Source organism: Miscanthus floridulus, chromosome 1 (assembly GCF_019320115.1).
Source record: "Miscanthus floridulus cultivar M001 chromosome 1, ASM1932011v1, whole genome shotgun sequence".
Taxonomy (NCBI): Eukaryota; Viridiplantae; Streptophyta; class Magnoliopsida; order Poales; family Poaceae; genus Miscanthus; species Miscanthus floridulus.
Window position 1 is genome coordinate 11,803,786 of NC_089580.1, and position 20,019 is coordinate 11,823,804.

The window sequence follows — 20,019 nt, forward strand, 5'->3', positions numbered from 1 at the left end:
GCCAACACGTCTGCTACTGCATGGGCCGGATCTGCAAAGGAAAGCTCCATTCTTCATCGAGAATTGAACCCGCACTATCTTTTCCTCTCACATCCACTGTTCTGCTCGCAACACAAAACTGAAAACTGTGTCAGCGAGCCGAGGGCCTCTTTGGAAGAACCTATGCTTCATCCATTTTGCGTAAATCGAGGTATTGTAGCGTGAAGCCGTTTTGTAAGTCGGAGTTAAAATAAATTGGAAGCCGAAAAAAACCAGTTTTTCTGACTTCACCGGCTTTGGCTTCATCGGTGAAGCCGTTTTGAATGAGCCGTGCCAAAGCGGCTCCCCCCCCCCCCCCCTGCTCGCTGCTGCAGCAAGCCAATGGCAGCCCGGCGATGCTGCGCCTTTCCCCGCGACGGCAACGTCCCAACCGCCCCCGCATATCCAGTTTTAGCATACGGCCGCCGTTCTCCACACATGCGAAGCCTTGCCGTGATCTTCCCGCTCTTAATCCCCATTTGCTCAAACGCAATCTAGCTAATCGCCCGACCCTTCGGTTCTTTGCTTACAGGAGCCGGTGGAGGAGCCACTGGCGCCAGTGTGTTTCGTCAGCCTTCAGGCCACTCCTGCCTTCACTCCAACGCGTGCCCCGTCCTGCAGCGCTCATCCACCGCCATGATGCATACGTCCATACAAGGAGCACTTCCTTCCAGCCTTCCAGTTCCATGGAAAACGAGAGCCGTATATTGCGGTGCAAGACTTGGCTTGGCCGGGATCGATCATGCAGATAGATTGGATTATGTCGCGCGCCTGGTAATTCAACCCCTAAGCTGAAGCAACCATCCGGTCCAAGGCAGATCGTTTGTGGATATGGCGTCGTTAACCATGAGCCAGAGGCAGATCAAGTGTTCGTCAAGGCGAAACGAAACCGATCGATCGAGCGAGCGATGCAAATTTCTCCTCTACGTAGCTTGCAATCCCAGCCAGCCACGCATTTCGCAGGATCGATCCGTATATATACGTGACCACCGCGTGGCATTCGCCTCATCAGCAGATTATTAACCAGGTCGAGTAACCTACCGGTAGCACGGTAATCTCGATCGGTCACTGCGATAATGGCGATCGGCGGCGACGCGGGGCTCGTGGTCGGCGAGGGCGCCGCCGGCGACGACAACATCATCCTGAACCCGGAGTTCGACGACGGGCTGGACAACTGGGCCGGGAACGGGTGCAAGATCGAGCTGCACGACTCGCTGGACGACGGCAAGGTGCTCCCGGCCAACGGCAAGTACTTCGTGGCCGCCACGGGGCGGACCGACACGTGGAACGGCGTGCAGCAGGACGTCACGGCGCGCCTGCAGCGGAAGCTGCTCTACGAGGCCACGGCCACCGTGCGCCTCCACTCATCGGCGGCGGAAGGAGGCGGCGGCGCGGCCGCCGTGGCGCCGTGCGAGGTGCGCGCCACGCTCAGCGTGCAGACGGCCGACGGCAGGCAGCAGTACCTCGGCGTCGGCAAGTAAGCTTGCTTGGTTTCCTTCTCGCCGCCGCGGGGGGTCGTGAAGGGTGCGCTGCGTTTCGCTGGCTCTGACGGAGGAATGGGGTGTGCAGGTCGCAGGTGTCGGACAAGGAGTGGGTGCAGCTGCAGGGGAAGATCCTGCTCAACAGCACGGTGGCCAAGGCGTCCATCTACATCGAAGGGCCGACTGCCGGCGTCGACGTGCTGCTCGACAGCTTGGTGGTGAAGCACGCGCAGAAGGCACCGCCGGCGCCGGCACCGGACTTCGAGGTGATTGAACACAGTTTCCTCGGATTTACATTCACCACCACACCATGCATTTTACAGTACTGCATTATCTGACGGACACGAACACGGACACGAGTAGCCCGGACAGTTCACTACAGTGCCTCTTGCGGCAAATCTGCTGCAATACGTGCATGTTTCTTCACGTTTCTCTGAATATGACATAGCACCTTAACCTGTTGAGTCCGGTAAACGTACAGAGCAGAAAAATGTAGTACCAGTGTGTGTCAGATACTAAACCTTCCATTTCACTGTTCCGTTGGATTGGATGACGCAACGCAATCTACTTTGGTTGCTGCTGTGGTGCAGAATCTTGTGTACGGCGTCAACATCATCCAGAACTGCAACCTGGACGACGGCCTCAACGGCTGGTTTCCGCTGGGCCCTTGCACGCTGTCCGTCCACGACGGCGGACCGCGGGTTCTCCCGCCCATGGCGCAGGAGTCGCTGGCGCTGGACGACGAGCCGCTCAACGGCAAGCACATCCACGTCACCAACCGCACGCAGACGTGGATGGGCCCCGCGCAGATCATCACCGACAAGCTCACGCTCTACGCCACGTACCAGGTCTCCGCCTGGGTCCGCGTCGGCTCCCAGCAGGCCAGCGGCGGCGGCGCGCCGCAGACCATCAACATCGCCTTCGCCGTCGACAGCCAGTGGATCAACGGCGGCCAGGTCCTGGCGCGCGACGAGCGCTGGTACGAGGTCGGCGGCGCGCTCCGCGTGGAGGCGAAGCCGGCGTCGCGCGTCATGGTGTACGTGCAGGGCCCCGACGCCGGCGTCGACCTCATGGTCGCGGGGCTCCAGGTGTTCCCCGTGGACCGGAAGGCCCGCGTCAAGCACCTGAAGCGGCTCACCGACATGGTGCGCAAGCGGGACGTGGTGCTCAAGGTGACGGGCGCCGACGGGGCCGCCGTCAAGGAGGCCGACGGCGTGGAGGTGCACGTGCGCCAGGTGTCCAACAGCTTCCCGCTGGGCGCCTGCATCATGCGCACCAACATGGACAACGAGGACTTCGTCGACTTCTTCACCAAGAACTTCAACTGGGCGGTGTTCGGCAACGAGCTCAAGTGGTACTGGACGGAGCCGCAGCGCGGGCAGGTCAACTACGCCGACGCCGACGATCTCCTCCGCCTCTGCTCCGACCACGGCATGTGCGTGCGCGGGCACTGCATCTTCTGGGAGGTGGACAACGCCGTGCAGCAGTGGGTGAAGATGCTGTCCACCGACGACCTGTCCGCCGCCGTGAGCAGCCGCATCAACGGGCTGCTCACCCGGTACAAGGGCAAGTTCAAGCACTACGACGTCAACAACGAGATGCTGCACGGGTCCTTCTACCAGGACAAGCTGGGCAAGGACATCTGCGCCACCATGTTCAAGATGGCCAGCCAGCTCGACCCGGACGCGCTGCTCTTCGTCAACGACTACAACGTCGAGAGCATGTGCGACATCCGCGCCACGCCCGAGGCCTACATCCATCAGATCATCGGGCTGCAGGAGCAGGGCGCGCCCGTGGGCGGCGTCGGCCTGCAGGGCCACGTCAGCAACCCGGTGGGCCCGGTGATCCGTTCCGTGCTCGACCGGCTCGCCGTGCTCGGCCTGCCGATCTGGTTCACGGAGGTGGACGTGTCGTCGGCAAACGACCACGTGCGCGCCGACGACCTGGAGGTAATGCTGCGGGAGGCGTACGCGCACCCGGCCGTGGAGGGCGTCATGCTCTGGGGCTTCTGGGAGCTCTTCATGAGCCGTGACGACGCGCACCTCGTCGACGCCGAGGGGCAGGTCAACGAGGCAGGGCGCCGGCTGCTGCAGCTCAAGCGCGAGTGGCTCACGCACTCGCACGGCCACGCCGACGAGAACGGCGAGTACAAGTTCCGCGGCCACCACGGCGAGTACCACGTCGACGTGACCACCCCCACCAGCAAGGTCTCCCAGACATTCACCGTCGACAAGGACGACGCGCCCCTGGTGCTCAACATTAAAGTGTGAGCACTACTGCGTGCACGTTCAAATCATATATGGCGGGAAATACGGTGTCTATGATGGCATCCTAGCTATAGTACACATTTGCACTATTTATTTTACGCCTATCAGCTAGCCAGCCCGGTAACTACTCTCGTGAGAGGAATAAGGGCCTGATCAAATTCATATCTCTCTCTCTCTCTCTCTCTCTCTCTCTCTCTCTCTCTCTCTCTCTCTCTCTATATATATATATATATATATATATATATATATAGACACACACACACACTTTATGTATCACAAGTTCACAACAAATACAAAAACGGGAATGAATGGCTACATATTGTTTTCTTCTGTGTACTTAGCTTGTTTCTGAATCTTCTATGGTTCTTTTAATTCTTTTGAATGAGATACTCAATCATGCATCTTATTCAGAATACCTTGTATTTTAGTACAAATTGAACACTAGATCCCTTATATTTGAGGATGGAGGGAATACAATGTTTCCCTTTGAAATGCATGCACATGTATTTATTGACTTCAAAACTGGTTGAACGCTTTATAAGGTTCTAAAAAAAATCAATGGCTTCAATAGTACGTAACACTCCCAGCAGGTTAATATATGTGTATAACTTATTTTCAAAGTTAAAACTTGTATAGTTATTTAATTCTTATGTTTATCTAGTTTTGTTAGACCTTAGTCATCAATTTATCTATATACTTTTCTGTCCTCATTTCTAGTTTTCACATTTGCATGGCACCTACATGTGTGTATTGACATGTGCTTAGTTAACACTCTGTCCAAGAGACTCTCCATATCATTCATAATGACTAGGAATAGAGATTTTGATGAAGAAATACCCTCCAACAATTTTTTTATTTTGTTATCCAAATTTAGCCATCTTCTATTCAGGATTTTCCGCTGGCTAAAGATAGAAAATGAGAATAGCTCTCTAGAGTGCACACAAGATATAGAAAAACTGAAAGATATAGAAAATGACTTTTATGCAAATGGCTCTTAAAATGATGAATTACAGAGAGATTTAGAAAGACTCTTGGAGATGCTCTCATATTTTCATATTCAAACAATATATATATATATATATATATATATATATATATATATATAGAACTACTATCCTGTAGCTGGCTACAGAATAACTTATTCTGTAGCCACTTTGAGTTATGATAATTACTATGTTAATTTACGAGATTATAGTAACTCCTTACTAAGTGGTTTAATATAATGTTATGGTAAATATCCCCATGTGTTATAGTAAACCAACTATCGTAAATATGTATTGACATTATGGTAAATTAGTATATAAAATTATAGTAAATAGAGGTGGCTACAGAATAATTTATTTTGTAGCCGGCTACTGAATAGCCTCTCCATATATATATATATATATATATATATATATATATATATATATATATATATATATATATATATAGGCCGCGTTCGGCTGGTATGAAAACCAGCCGGATTTCATTGTTCCTGGATGAAAAACATTGTTCACGCTCTCACAAATTCCTCCAGATTCCTCCAAATTCGTCCAAGCGAACAGGCCCAGACACTTTCTTATCTCTTTTATCTGGTTGTGATAGATTTGAGCCACCAATTTGCTTATATATTTTCCATCCCTATTCATATTTTCCCCTTCTCTTGTTGCTTCCATATGTGTTTCACATGTGTTTAGTTGAAACCTTAGCTTCAACTATGTGTTAGACATGCTTAGGGTTTGTTGCATACATTTATACGTGGTCTATATATGATGACACACATTATGCATGGATACCTTGTGCTATTTTTTTCCCTATATTAACAATGCTAGCAATAATACTTTAGAGGCATATATACGAGTACTTTAGGATTTTATAATGACATGTGTAGGCAATGTATATACAAATAATCTAGATGATACTTTGGGTTATTTTTAACAATAGCGGAGGTAGGAATTTACTAATTCAGATGCAAATTTATGAGGTTGCTTATTTTTTGTGATAGCATATATGGTAACTTAGATGAAGCTTAGGCATTAGGCTATTTTTTCATAACAGTATAGTTAAGTAAATTAGATAAACATTATAGGGTTATTTACGCTAGTTTTTCCATGCATGGCTGATGTGGGGAAGTTTTTAGAAGAATCAATAAAATAATCATTAATCATGATTAGAGTTTACCAAAGTTTGAAAGTTTTTTATTTTTTATAAAGGCTCCCAAAGAAATTTGTAGTAACACTAAGGTTGGTTGGGTTGAGATATTGAAAATTTTAGGAGTAGATTTATCTGGAAATAAATGTAGTTTCATAATAGTATTCTTTTGCTATAATATGTAAATATATTAACAAAATGTGGTTGGCCACAAATTGTTTTTTGTCAACTTTGTTAATGTCCTTATATTATCAAGATTTATTTGTAAAGGAGGAAAGCATACAAAAAAATAATTTATTGTTGAAAGAACTTTCATATCGCGCATGATAGTTTTTGTAGTTGCTAACAATATACAATAAGCTAGTGACATGCAATTAGGAACCCCTAAATCAAATTAGTTAAGAGCAATTTAGTTCATTCAGTGTTTCCTTGTCTTTTGTCAATAATACTATTGTACATTCTAATTATAGTGAAAATTATAGATATGGAAAATTTATAACATTCTAAATTTCTAAGCATGGGTTTCTTAATAACAAAAAGGAAAAAGGCGTCCTTATATACAATAATCTAATTCACTTATCTTTGGATGACATTTCTTTTTTTATGATTATAAGGAAGAAGAGCCTACATTTTTTTAACATGAAAAAAGAAGAAGCTCCTACATCCTTTTAACATGAAAACACTAAAAGGTGCATAAAATGTAATAAGCACAATGATTTAAAACCTGGTGGGTGCATATACTTATCATACCCCATGACTCTACCACCATACCAAGATGTGTTTAAATTTGTTCCTTTCTTCATGAATATTTTGTTTACACTTAAAATAACGTGAATATATTTATCTAAAAAGGGCTTTAACTTGACTACTTCTCCATGACTCTACCACCGGACTTAAACATGCTTTCCTTCTGTATGAACCTTTTTGTTTTGCTAAAAAATGGAACGGATATATACTTATCCCATAAAGTTTTAGGACTTCCATAAAACAAAGAATATGCATGTCTAAGAAATTTAGAAATAATAATGCTTGAATTTTGAAAATCATTTGACTAGTGTTCGATCTTTACTTTAATTTTGTACCTTTTTGTGTGTGTTCAGTAGTCGCTTCAAACCTTGTGGCATTGTCCGAACACCAGCAACTTCTGCAAAGATCTGATTCTGATCACAGCAAGTGACCCTCTTGCATTGACAGTCAGCTCGCACGCTACACCACTGCACTTTGAAGGCTGCGCACTGCCGCAATGGTTGCATGAAAATGCAACTCATTCCTGCACACACAAGCACAGGCAGACAAATTGACAATTGTCAAGCAGCACTGCTTCAAGAAGAACATAATCATTAGCAACCTGATCCAATAATCGTGGCCATATTGTTCCAATTGAGTCCCAACAATAGCTAGCTAGACATGGACCATAAATCAGAAGGAACATCCATGCATGCTGATATATGTGTGTACAACTGCTCTCATGTTAGTGAGACAAATAATAATAAGGTTACAACTTTATAACTTTGGCATTAGCTGCATATATATATGGATATGTATGTATATATGAGCAATGCAAGTAAGGAGACCATCAAATTTCTGTATATATAGGAAACACCACACGTCCACACCATCTATACCCAAATGATCACGTATGTATGTGTATGTATGCTGATCGATATGCATGCACGACAACAATCCATATGTCGACACCTCACGCGCTCAGCCAGGCGACATGCATGCATCGTCGTCACGGGCCACGGGGATACGAGCTTCCGCCGGTGAAGTACTGGCGCCCCTCCACGCGGAGACCGGCGGAGGCCGAGCTGCTAGAACCGCCGCCGCCGCCGCTGCCGCCGTGCGGGCCCAGCCTGTAATCTGCTGTGGCCAGCGCCATCGTCGGCGGCGCCGGCTTCCAGTGGCGCTTCCGCTGGTTGATGAACCAGTTGTTGATCTGCTTCGCGTCGAGCCCCGTCGACTCCGCCAGCGCCGCCTTCTCCAGCTCCTGCATGCATGTGCCGGCGGCGTGCGTCATCAAGTGTCGCATTGCATGATCGTCTTACATGCATGCATGCATATGTTGTCATGTTACGTACCGAGGGATAGGGCCATCTGTAGTGCAGCTGCCACCAGTGGAGGAGCTTCTGGCGCGCGTCCCTCGGCAGCTTGCCTTTCTTCTTCTTCCTCGAGAGCTCCCTCCAGAGGCTGCTCAGGTAGCCGCTGTACTTGTTCAGTAGGCGGTTCTTCAGCTCCTTGTCCTCCCCGGACGGGCTGCCGGTCTCAGGGACCGGCAAGCTGCCCAAGTCGGCGGTTTCTTGCTCGTCTTCGTCGGAGGAACCGCATCCTTCTTCATAGCCATTGTCATCTACTCCATGATTTGCAATATTGTGAGTCCATGCATGTTACAAAATCATGCATGCAAAGATGGATTCTTCGAACTGCAGTGCATATTCTTAAGAACTGTAACCATCGAACCGCTCTGTTATGACTTCTTTGACCCCTGCAAAGCTCTGACCTAATTGTTTAGGCCATCCGTCCTTGGGACCGGGAGCTAAACTATTTCTCAAATCTCAAATACTGTTTCTTTATTAGAGTCTTAATTTGTTGGATTTTACTTAGAATGTTCTATATAAGAATCAATCTAGAATATGATATTTCAAAACCACGATATAGATGCTGACAAGTTTATAACCATATAAACATATATTATGAAAACCTTATAAGCACATTTTGTACAATACTTATCAAATTAAACATTCCTTTTATGTGTACCAGACTACCCGTTGTTTCATATCAGAAGGACACCCAAGGCTGAAGCACCCATCACTGGCGCCAATTTTCTGAATGAGTAGGGGAAGCTTGGATGAGACATGATTATCTATCAATAGCTTTAGATACAAGATGTTATACTTCATTTTACCGATCGACTAAAATATTGTAACTTACACTCAATCCATACGAACGTTAGATTGGCATCTAATGATCAACAGTCATTTTCATTCTCACGTTTTCCATTCCTTCCATGCATGCCTTACCCCTGCACTGTCTTTCTCCTCTTGTCTTCCGCAAAGTCCGATTTTTTTTTTTTTTGTTGAAACAGGAGGGGCTTAACCCCCTAGTACTGGAATTTTATTAAAATGAAAGAGCAACAGACTAAGTCCGATTATATTGGATTTGCCACCCACCCACTCACCTCCTCGCTAGTTCAACATTTTAGGGCCAGTGCCTTTTCTCCCTCACCTAGCACACTATGTGTTGCCCTCTTGCTGCTCGGGGGCTGCTGTTGTGATTATCGCCTACTGCAACATCAAACTATTGCCCACTACTTTTTCAACACACAACGTAGGTATCACTCCAAGCCAAAGGGACAAGAAACCACCCCAAAATTCGAAATTAAGCACTGGAAACTATCACTTGTGCAAAGTTAAGGGCCTGAAACCATGCTTCGTGATTTTTGTGGTTAAGTAACAACATTAGCCATTAAAACTAACATATTTGTCAAGAATGTGCTTAATAGGTCATATGGATGCAATGCAAGAGAAATCCATGAAGCTAGGATGAAGAAGTAGCAAAACAGGAAAAGACTTAGAAATTGTGTACATCAGATGTTTGATGTGAACAAAACTGCAAGAACTAGAGTTTGCTATACACTTCAAAGTAAAAGTGTTCAAGATACTAGATAATCTAGTGAGTAGAAAATACAAAGAGTAGACTTTTGCATAGTGCTTAAGGAGAAGTGTGCAGAATGCACATGTGGATGATTTTGTGGTAGCATCGGACGAAGCACCAATGTATTATCCCACAGAAAGTAGGAGTTTAAGATCTTGGTGTTTACACACACCAAATGATTAGAATGTGAACATCATACAATACCACATGAGTTTCACGTAGTAACTTGAGCCTGTGTCCAACGACTAGTTGATGACAAGTAGTACAGCTCGGATGATCTGGTGTATACACAAGAGTGCCTATAGGATCATTTTGTGAGTACATTTGACCATTGGGCAATGGCTACGTACTTTTGGTTGACTGGTCAATTTATACCCCTATCCATGAATTTACTTGGGGTTGCTCGAGTTGTTGAAGACTAGAGGCAAGCATAGGCACTTGAGAAGAGCTCCAAACTATCAAAGTGGTAAAGTGATCATCCAAGGGTATTAGTACAAGCATGATATATATATATATATATATATATATATATATATATATATATATATATATATATATATATATATATATATATATATATATATATATATATATATATAGAGAGAGAGAGAGAGAGAGAGAGAGAGAGTAGTGGTATAAGCCTAGTATGATAGAGTGGTCTCAAGTTGTTATTGGTTCTACGGTGAACCATACTTGTATGGTTGTACCCAAGGTACGACATCCTTGTTGGCCCTTTGCCTTAGTATATATGGAACAGTGACAAGATCTTGTGTGAGGACGAGGAGTCCCCTTTGTTCCTTGCTAGATCAAACTCCATAGTGAAGAAGTGTCAAGTGATTGAATGTAAGGCTACTTGTGAGGTTTGCTTTTGTAGTGAGTGGTTTATCCATCTTGGCAGACACTTTGTGGCATATAGTCTAAGGTCTTGACCGGGAGAGAGCCTTGGTAACTGGAAGAATAATGTCCTTGGTGGAGATTCCTTGACTATGGGTGGGGTTTTGCTCACCAATACCATCGGATAAACCTTCGTGATGTGCTCGCACCCTTTTTTTCTCATCTCATTACTTGCCACTTTTTTTGTTTTCACACTTGCTTGAGTTCTATTGTATATTCACTTACATTCCTAGAGTACTTTGATAGTGTAGTTATTAATAGGACTGTGCTCTAGGTTGCAGAGCTCTTTGTGATGGGGGTAAAACACTATAGATAAACCTTATAACACATGGTTTAGGTTTGTCTTTGAGCAAAGTTTTAGTGTGAACAGTACATAGGATAGTTTTCAAGTGACCTAAAATTCATTATTCCTTTCCACTCTTAGGATTCCTGGCCAGGCACCGTACCGTTCCTTTCAACATAGGAAAAAGGGTTCAGATTTTTGGACTTGCATACGGCGCCATTAAGTGTTATTAGCATTGTGTTGTTATCAGATTTGTAGAGTTGTACCATATATAGTACCATATATATATATATATATATATATATATATATATATATATATATATATATATATATATTACGGCGCCATTAAGTGTTATTAGCATTGTGTTGTTATCAGATTTGTAGAGTTGTACCATATATAGTACCATATATATATATATATATATATATATAGTATGTTGGCCCCTGTATCTTCCACACGGGTGAGCCAACTGCTCATCGGCGTTGCTGACCACACACTATGGCTAGAGGTACAAGAAGGGAGGAAGAATAGAACGCGCGCACACACACAACACAAGCACCAGCGTTGGCCGGAGCTCTATAGAGGAGATGTCAAAACTGAATTCGCTCTCTTTACTGAGTTGCAGTGGGAAAGTATATATACAACTCTACCCATCTAATCCTAGTACACAGACATGTCAGGCTGCCATGCTGCTATAGTGACTAGATGTGACAGCAGGGCTGACTTTGGCGCCTGCCCCTGCTGTTGGTACAGTGCGGCAGGAGAGCTTTTCGACGCCTGCCCCTGCCTCGGCTACAGTGCAGCAACAGGGAACCCTTTCGGCGCCTACACCTGTCGTGCATTCACACGGTGGGAGAGCAGCAGATTACTTTACAATTCTTCCCCTAATCCTGCTGCTAACCCTAGAACCTACACCATGTCGATCATCTTCTTCAGCTCCATGAACAGAAGAAGGCCGAGTGGCTAGGTGAGGATGTCTACGAGTTGCTGACCAGTTTCGACGAACTCGATGATGATCTGCCCTTCATCGACACAGTCCTTGAGGAAGTGGAACTTGATGTCGATGTGCTTGCTCCGGTCGTGGAGAACCAGATTCTTCGCGAGGGCGATGGTGGGCTGGTTGTCCACCATCAGTGCTGGAGGGTGAGCTTCCACACCGATCAGCTCGCCCAGTAGCTGGCGCAGCCACATAGCTTGGCATGCCGCTGTGGCCGCCGCCACGTACTCTGTCTCGCACATGGACAGCACCACCACACTTTATTTTAGCGATAGCCATGAGATTGGAGCCGACCCAAGGAAGACGAGCACGCCAAAGGTGCTCTGTCGTTCGTTGATGTCCCCCGCCATGTCTACATCGCTGAACACAGTGAGCTGCAGCCCACTTCCACCGGTCTTAGGAAAGACGATCCCCTGATCCACCATCCCCTTGACGTAGCGCAGCAACCGCTTCACCGTAGCCTAGTGATCCTCTCGGGGATCCACCATGAAGTGGATGATGTAGCCCACGACGAACACAATATCTGACCTCATGTAGACTAGGTAGCGTAGACCACCGACGATGCTTCGGTAGAGTGTTGTATCTACCTTCGCTATGGTACTGGCCTTCGTCAGCATCAGCTGCTCCCCCATCAGAGTCACGCACGGCTTGCACTTAGCCATGCCACTCCGCTCCAATAGCTTCGAGGCGTACGCGCTCTGACCGAGCATGAGTGCCTCCTTCCTCTATCTCACCTCGATGCCGAGATAGTAGGAGAGCGCACCGAGATTACTCATTCGAAAACGAGCCGCCATCTCACGCTTAAAACTGTCGATGTCCTCCGCATGCGCGCTGGTGACGATCAAGTCGTCCACATACACGCCGACGATGAGCTCCTCCTTCCCCGGTCGCCGTGTGTAGAGCGCGTGCTCGGTCGCACACCGCTTGAACCCAAGCTCGCCCAGCGTGGCGTCAAGCTTGGCATTCCACGCTCACGGGGCCTGCCACAGCCCGTAGAGCGCCTTACGCAGTCGGAGCACCCTATGCTCCGCTCCCTTGATGGTGAAACCCAGAGGTTGCCTGACGAAGACCATCTCCACTAGCTCGCCATTGAGGAAGGCCGATTTTATGTCCAAGTGATGGACACGCCAGTCCTTTGCTGCTGCCAAAGCCAGCAATAGTCGGATAGACTCTATGCACGCTACCGGCGCAAAGACTTCCTCGAAGTCGATGCCCTCACACTGGACAAAGCCTCGGGCGATGTGGCATGCCTTGTGCTTGACAATGGTGCCGTGCTCGTCCCGCTTGACCTTGTACACCCACTTTAGGCCAATCGGATGATATCCTAGAGGTGGATCGATGAGCTCCCAAGTCTCGTTTTCCTCGATCGCCCTCATCTCCTCCAACATCGCCCGTCGCCAATTTGCATCGCGCTTGGCCAGTGCGAACGTGGGTGGTTCCGCTACACTAACGAGAAGCAGCTCTAGGTCATTGAGCAGCCAACTCGCCAGGCCTGAGGACCCTGTGTCGCCGATGATGCAATCCAGCCTACGAAACCGTACCTCCTCACCATCGTGGAAAGCATCCATGAACTCTGCGATATCACTTGGAGGTGAGGCAAACTCGATCAGCGTCGATGAAGTCCCCTATTTCGCTGGAGTGGTCGACACAACACCCAGAGTGCTCGGCACCCTGGCTACAGTGCTCGACACTACTCCTGGACCGCTCATCACCACTCTAGGAGTGGTTGGCACCACTACAGGAGTGCTCGGCACTAGTCTTGGAGTGATCGGCACCACTACAAGACCTCTCAGCTCCACTACGAGAGCGTTCGTCACCCATCCTGGAGTGGTCGACACCACTGCAGGACCGCTCGGCGCCACTCCTAGAGTGCTCGGCACCCTTCCTGGAGTGCTCGACACTGTCACAGGAGTGCTCGGCTCTGTTGCTGGAGTGGTCGACACCTCCTCTCCAGCATCTCCACCACCATGGATGACCTAGTGCTCGACGACGAAGGTGCTGGTGAAGCTGCTAGCTTCCCCCATGCCCGGACTATCCTAGTCCTAGGCCACCTTCTCATCAAACACGACATCGCACGAGACAACCACCTTGCCTCCATGTGGGTCATAGAGCCGGTACGCCTTGGTACCTTCCTCGTAGCCTAGGAGCACCATCGGTGTGCTCCTATCCTCCAGCTTGGTGAGGACCGGCTTCGTCTTCCTGACGTGGCCGATGCAGCCGAATTTCCGGAGGAAGGACACGCTCGGCTTGAGCTCATACCAAGCTTCGAACGGCATCATGCCCTTCAGGGCCTTGGTGGGCTCACAGTTGAGGATGAACATAGTCGTGGTCGCTGCCACACCCTAGAACCTTGCTGGCATGCTCTTGGCCTTCATCATGGATCGAGCCATGCTGACCATTATTTGGTTCTGCCGCTCCACCATGCCATTCTGCTATGGTGAGTATGGCGCGGTGTGGTGTGGCACCACACCCTGATCCGCATAGTACGCAGCAAACTCCACCGAAGTGAATTTGCCACCGCGATCAGTCCGTAGCACGCGCTGCTTCTTGCCGCTCTCCACCTCCGCGTGCGCCTTGAACTTCTTGATTGCCTCCGTTGCCTCGTCCTTGCTCGTCAGGAGTTGCAGCCACATATAGCAAATGCAATCATCCATGAGCAGGAGGAAGTACCACCGACCACTGTTTGTGACTGGCGTGATTGGCCCACAGAGATCACTGTGGACGAGTTTGAGAGCGTCCGCCGTGCGATACTTGGATGTCTTTGGGAACGGCAGCCTCCTCTGCTTCCCGACCAGGTAGCTGTCACATAGCTCACCTGCGTGCTTGATTTGGGGTAGCCCTCGAACCATCTTCTCTAGCCGACCGAGCGCGTCGAAGCTGAGATGGCCGAACAGGGCATGCCACAGCCACGGCTCCTTGGTGTGCCGTGCTGCCAGGCACACCAGGTACTCCACCTTCAAATTGAGCAAGTACAATCAATTTCGTGAGCGTTTTACCTTCGTGAGAAGATGCCGCTCCTGATCCTGAATCTTTAGGATCTCGCTCTTGATCAGTACCTCGCATTCACGCTCGTCTAGCTACCCGATGCTGATAATGCTTGAATGCAGCTGCGGGATGTAGTACACATCCATCAGCGCGTGGTGCTCACCGTTCTAGCACCTGAAGATAATGGTGTCGCGCCCTCGGATCGCCACCCAAGAGCCGTCACCGAACTTCACCATGCCGGTCACGTTGCCGTCAAGCTCGGAGAAGGCTTCATTAAAGCCTGTCATGTGGTTGCTGGCGTCGGAGTCCAGGTACCACCACTGCTCCTATCCACCACCCACACGTCCAAGGTGGACTTGGGCGCGTGGTTCGTCGAGGTTGACAGCCTTTAGAGCCTTGTCGTGCCCTTTCACCGCCATCACCTCTCCCTTCTCCTTGGCCTCAACGTCGTGCAGTGCACAGAACGTCGCTATTAGGAGAGTGGACTCATCATCCTCATCAGCCTACGCTAAATGAGCCTGAGCCTTCTTTTTCTACTTGCGATTTGGGAACTCCTTTGTCCAATGACCCGTCTTCCCACAGCGTCGACAGGCGTTGGGGTCGACCTTCTTCTTCTTCTCCGAAGAAGCCTTGTCGCGGCGCTTGCCATCGCCACCACGGCTGGAGGAGGCTTCTCCAAACTTCTTCATCCGGGTAGCCCACTCCTTCGACAGCAGTAGCTTGCTGCTATCCATCATTATTGTGGCCTGCTCCATGCACTCGTCCACCGCCCGTGTCTATCACATCCTCAATGGTGAGGGTGGACAAGTATAGCATCGTCTCTATGGAGAGAGAGATCTGGATGTACTTCACCGGCATGGAGTGGAGATACTTGGAGACCGCCTCTTCTTCGTCGATTGTGACATCGTGGCTCCTCAACTTGCTGATGAGCGACTGCAAGCGGAGGGAGAAGTCCTCCACCGACTCACCATCCTTGAACTTGAAGGTGGTGTACTCCTGCTTCAGCAACTGGGCCGTCGCCTTCTTTGCACGGTCGGAGCCGACGCACATCGCTGCAATGGCCTCCCACGCCTCCTTAGCAGAGTTCTTCACCCCCAACGGCTCCCTGTACTCCGTTGGCATAGCAACGAGGATAACCTCCAACGCTGACATGTCGTCTTCTTCGTTGTCGGTGCCCGTGTTAATGGCATTCCAGAGCCGTCGGGCTCTGAGCTTGACCTTCATGGTCACCGCCCACTTGCCATAGTTGGTGCGAGTCAGTGTTGGCCAACCGGTGCCGCTGACCTTCCGCACCGTGCTCACGATGACCTCCTATCATGGCTGGGCAGCCATAGCAGCGCCGCTGCTGTCGTCCATCTCCAAACCGTCCGTCATCGCCAGCGGTTAGTCCAACGACTACGCTTGTACAGCTCTGATACCACTTGTTGGCCCTAGATCTTCCACACGGGTGAGCCGACCGCTCACCGACGTTGCCGACCACACACTATGGCTAGAGGTAGAAGAAGGGAGGGAGAACAGAGTGCACACACACAGCACAAGCACCAGCGTTGGCCGGAGCTCTGCAGAGGAGATGGCAAAACTGAACTCGCTCTTTTTACTGAGTTGCAGTGGGAAACAATATATACAACTCTACCCATTTAATCCTAGTACACAGACATATCAGGCTGCCATGCTGCTATAGTGAATAGATGTGACAGCAGGGCTGACTTTGACGCCTGCCCTTGCTGTGGCTACAGTGCGGCAGGTTTCGACGCCTGCCCCTGCCGCGGCTACAGTGCAGCAGCAGGGAGCGATTTCGATGCCTGCCCCTGCTGCGCGTTCACATGGTGGGAGAGCAGCAGATTACTTTACGTAGTACTGGTAAAAAGCAAGCTAGCCAAGCTGTTGAAAGGCCCATGTAAACTGACTAGCCCTAGTAGCACATGTATGTAGCTGGGCTGCACGTACGATGATTCATACAATGTTGTCGCAGTGATGTAGTCACCCCAAGTTAATTAATCTACTCGATCATGAAACATGTACACCCCACCACCAGCACCGTTCATCATCACTTCCGACTTAAGCTAGCCCTACGTACTCCCGGCCCTGTCACTCACGGAAAGCTAGCCAATAATTAGCCACTACAATCAGAGGCCCTCACATGCCCATGCAGTGCGAGCTCAGAGATTAGCAGGCTGGCCGCTGGTGGCATGCATGCCATGGCATGGCGGACGCCATGCATGCATGTCCAGGACCTGACGACTCACGTGCCCAGTGAGGCTAGCTTATGCTGTGATGTACGTGCCGCCATGCAGACATGCAATGCAAGCTGATGATCGAAAGCACGGCCACGGCGGCGGGTTGTCATCATCAGCAGATCGATCGAAGAGTGGCTCTTGATCTGCGTGTACGTCGCGATCTGGACGACCACGCCGATCGATCGGACGGCTCGCGCTTCAATTCAGGACCAGATCGAGGGTGGCCGGGAGGACAGGGAGTGGATCCACCTAGCTAGAGACCGATCGACAAGAGGTAGTGAAGCCCTGGGCATCTACTGTGCCTCTGTCAGTTACTTTGGCGACGTGGGTTCCAACCCCGGGCGGCCGTGACGAACAGCAGCAGCGGCGGCAAAGTAAGGGTGTACAGTTAGAGACAACAGCTGGATCATCAGTTGCAGAGAGGGGTAGGCGGGCACGCATGGTGCTGATGCTGAATGTTACTGCCTACAGCAGGGTGCAGGCAGCAGCAGCCCCAAGCGATCCAGCATGCATGCGGCCTGCAGCCGCGAGGTGGCATCGAGGACCCATTCTCCTGGGGCGCCTAGTCTCCACATGCCACCCAGAGCCGTCCCAGACGACGAGGCCACAGGGTTCCGACAGGGTGAACAGTGGGATACATAGAACCCTACCATCGGTAGATGGTGGTTACTAACTAATCTGGATGATGCAAACTAGCTAAGCAATCAATAAAGCAGGCATTATGTTAGTTCCATATGCATGCATGCTAGCAACAGCTAACAGGGCTAGCTAACTAGTTAGTACATGGCGGTGCTTGGTGTGTAGTATTAAGTTCTGCACAACAACAAATTCAGCAAAAATTTAAGCGGGTGGTTAGATCAAGAAAGCGAATGTGTCAAAAATGCTGTGAAGACATACATGGAGCGCCCGGTATGGCTAGCGCTAGCCTAGACCAGGCCCTTCCCCATCCTGGCATCATCCTGTCTTTTTTCCAAGCTCTTGCTCCACCAATGGATCGGAGGCAAAGGACGGAGCTCTGATAAGCGCCGCCGCACCTCATTTTTTACCCATCCTCCACCGTTGCATGGAGATTGGAGCATCACTGAAACAGTACAAAACTACTAGGCTGCTACTCTACACCACCGATTGTTGGAGGCACAAGGAAAAAGGCTTCTTCATGAATTTAAGAGCTCTCCTTGGGCTCCTGGCTGCATGCTCCACCAATTCATTCTTAAGGCTTATTATTAGATGTTCTCATAATTCACACAAAAACTTTCAGTTAGACCCCCTTTTTTTGTGGGAAAAATATAGGCACTCTTTTCTTGTGTACACACTTATAAAACCCCCTACAGTGTGAGTGTTCACCAAATATTTTGCATTGACACCAATACTCTTTATCTTTGTCGCACGGCTGGAAAAAATGTCCATGTTACCGCTAAGTTATGTGTGTGCATAGATAACAACACATCACAAGGAATGCTACGGCGCCAGATACATGTTTTCTGTAATTGGCAAATAATCATGTACTAGTAGTCTAGTACTAGGATACCTGCACTGCAACAGTCAGTAGTACTACGGCTACTTCAAAATCTGACAGCCAGAAAAATAACTCAAGAGTAATTCAGTTTAGTTAAGCATAATCACCTAACGAAAATGAGTCGATCTGGGCCTCCATGCTTCTGAAGAATTCGTCGGCTTCCTGGATTGGTCTTGTGAGCTCCTGTCTGTACCTTACCAACATGTGACAATAGATCTCCTGCGCGCGCGCGCACACACACACACACAACATGTAGATCCATTGTTTCAGCCAGATATACACAATCAGCAATTCCAGAAGTTAATATATATATATGCTGTTACCATGAACTGATCGAGCTCTGGGTCTGCTGGTCGTCGGTCTTGTCTGTCGTCTGAATTCATTTCGACCTCATCGGCGAGGGCGGAAAGCCGACCAACAATCTCCGGCGGCGCTCCAACCTCAAGTAACAAAAATACAAAGAGATTTTCCTCATGGAAATTGGAGAGTATATAAGGACGGAGAGCACAAAAAAAATCAAGAAACCATGCTTTCTCTCTCTCTCACATACACACGAAATTAGCTATAGAATTGTATATCTCGTGGAAATCTGCGCATACCTTCCGGCAATCTATGAAGGCTCTCAAGAGAGACGGATAGAGAGGGTGAGACATGATCTTGGCTTTGATTATTTCGGATCCCCTCTCGCTGTTGGACTGCCTAGAAGGATCTGAGACGGCCGAAGGCGGCGCCGGTGTTGGCGCCTCCGCCGTCGGTGAAGATGACGTGGCGGAAGCTCTGTGATCTAAGGCGAGGTAGAAGGGCGTCGTGGTGTCCGCCTTTGAGCCACCGGCAAGAGCAGGCAGCTGCTCGTCCATGCGTGCTGGCCGCCTAGCTATCTGGAGATATTTTATTGTTTGAGGAATGGAGGAGGCATTAGGGCAAGGAAAGGCTGTCTTATTGGTTTAATTTGCCTTCGATTCGATTCTGGTTCTGGATGAGAGAGAGAGAGAGAGAGAGAGAGTTACAGTAGCTGGATAGTCATAGCTCATGGGACACAAATTGAAGGGCCCAAATAATGGAACGGCTCGCTGTTGCCTGTTGGTCGAGTTGTTGCTGAAGATAAGAAATAGTTGTACGATCGTACCGTCCCCGGAACAATCTTGTCAATTTTATTTATTTTTTCTCTGAACTAGCAAGGCCAAACCCGGAACAATCTGATCAACTTTCCGTTTTCTCTGAACTAGCAAGGCCACCCGTGTATATACATAGTACACAGCAGCCGGTATATCGTTTGATTTTATGCATTTTATTGTTTTTCTTGCACTCTTCTCACTCGTCTTTTACTCACATGTCCTACTCTATACTCAATGCTTCATTAGCGTTTGTTGTCACCACAAGTAATTATGTTCACCGTGAGTGAGTGATGCAGTGGCAGAGCCAGACACTTTTAGGAGTCCCAGACGAGTCTTATTATGCAAAAATATTTAGGCAATAGCTACGGTACCCTTCTTACTTCCTAGGAGATAATATTTGAAATAAATCAGAGCCATTGATTTTTTTTAGTTTTTA

General features: G+C 48.7%; 2 protein-coding genes across 2 annotated transcripts; one reads left to right on the top strand and one right to left on the bottom strand.

Moving 5' to 3' along the window:
• Window positions 1–1,051: 1,051 nt before the first annotated feature.
• On the top strand, window positions 1,052–4,073 carry LOC136544046 (endo-1,4-beta-xylanase 1-like). Its single transcript, XM_066536351.1, has 3 exons — window positions 1,052–1,495; window positions 1,588–1,765; window positions 2,090–4,073. The coding sequence occupies exons 1-3, from the start codon at window positions 1,095–1,097 to the stop codon at window positions 3,767–3,769; spliced, it is 2,259 nt and encodes a 752-aa protein (XP_066392448.1). The 5' UTR covers window positions 1,052–1,094; the 3' UTR covers window positions 3,770–4,073.
• A 3,193-nt stretch (window positions 4,074–7,266) lies between these two features.
• On the bottom strand, window positions 7,267–19,479 carry LOC136544133 (homeobox protein knotted-1-like 4). The gene is made up of 5 exons (XM_066536417.1): window positions 19,068–19,479; window positions 18,792–18,908; window positions 18,576–18,687; window positions 7,981–8,249; window positions 7,267–7,889 (listed from the first exon to the last, which is right to left on the bottom strand). Exons 1-5 carry the CDS (start codon window positions 19,323–19,325, stop codon window positions 7,635–7,637), a joined length of 1,011 nt encoding a protein of 336 aa, XP_066392514.1. The 5' UTR covers window positions 19,326–19,479; the 3' UTR covers window positions 7,267–7,634.
• Window positions 19,480–20,019: the final 540 nt, after the last annotated feature.

What these genes read in the sequence shown, in the direction of transcription:
- LOC136544046 (XM_066536351.1), top strand. Translation starts at nt 1,095, where the DNA reads ATGGCGATCGGCGGCGACGCGGGGCTCGTGGTCGGCGAGGGCGCCGCC. An exon ending in CAGTACCTCGGCGTCGGCAA is followed by an intron (nt 1,496 to 1,587) that starts GTAAGCTTGCTT and finishes TGGGGTGTGCAG; the next exon opens with GTCGCAGGTGTCGGACAAGG. An exon ending in CGCCGGCACCGGACTTCGAG is followed by an intron (nt 1,766 to 2,089) that starts GTGATTGAACAC and finishes GCTGTGGTGCAG; the next exon opens with AATCTTGTGTACGGCGTCAA.
- LOC136544133 (XM_066536417.1), bottom strand. Translation starts at nt 19,325, where the DNA reads ATGGACGAGCAGCTGCCTGCTCTTGCCGGTGGCTCAAAGGCGGACACC. An exon ending in CCTTCATAGATTGCCGGAAG is followed by an intron (nt 18,909 to 19,067) that starts GTATGCGCAGAT and finishes TTGTTACTTGAG; the next exon opens with GTTGGAGCGCCGCCGGAGAT. An exon ending in CAGAGCTCGATCAGTTCATG is followed by an intron (nt 18,688 to 18,791) that starts GTAACAGCATAT and finishes GCGCGCGCGCAG; the next exon opens with GAGATCTATTGTCACATGTT.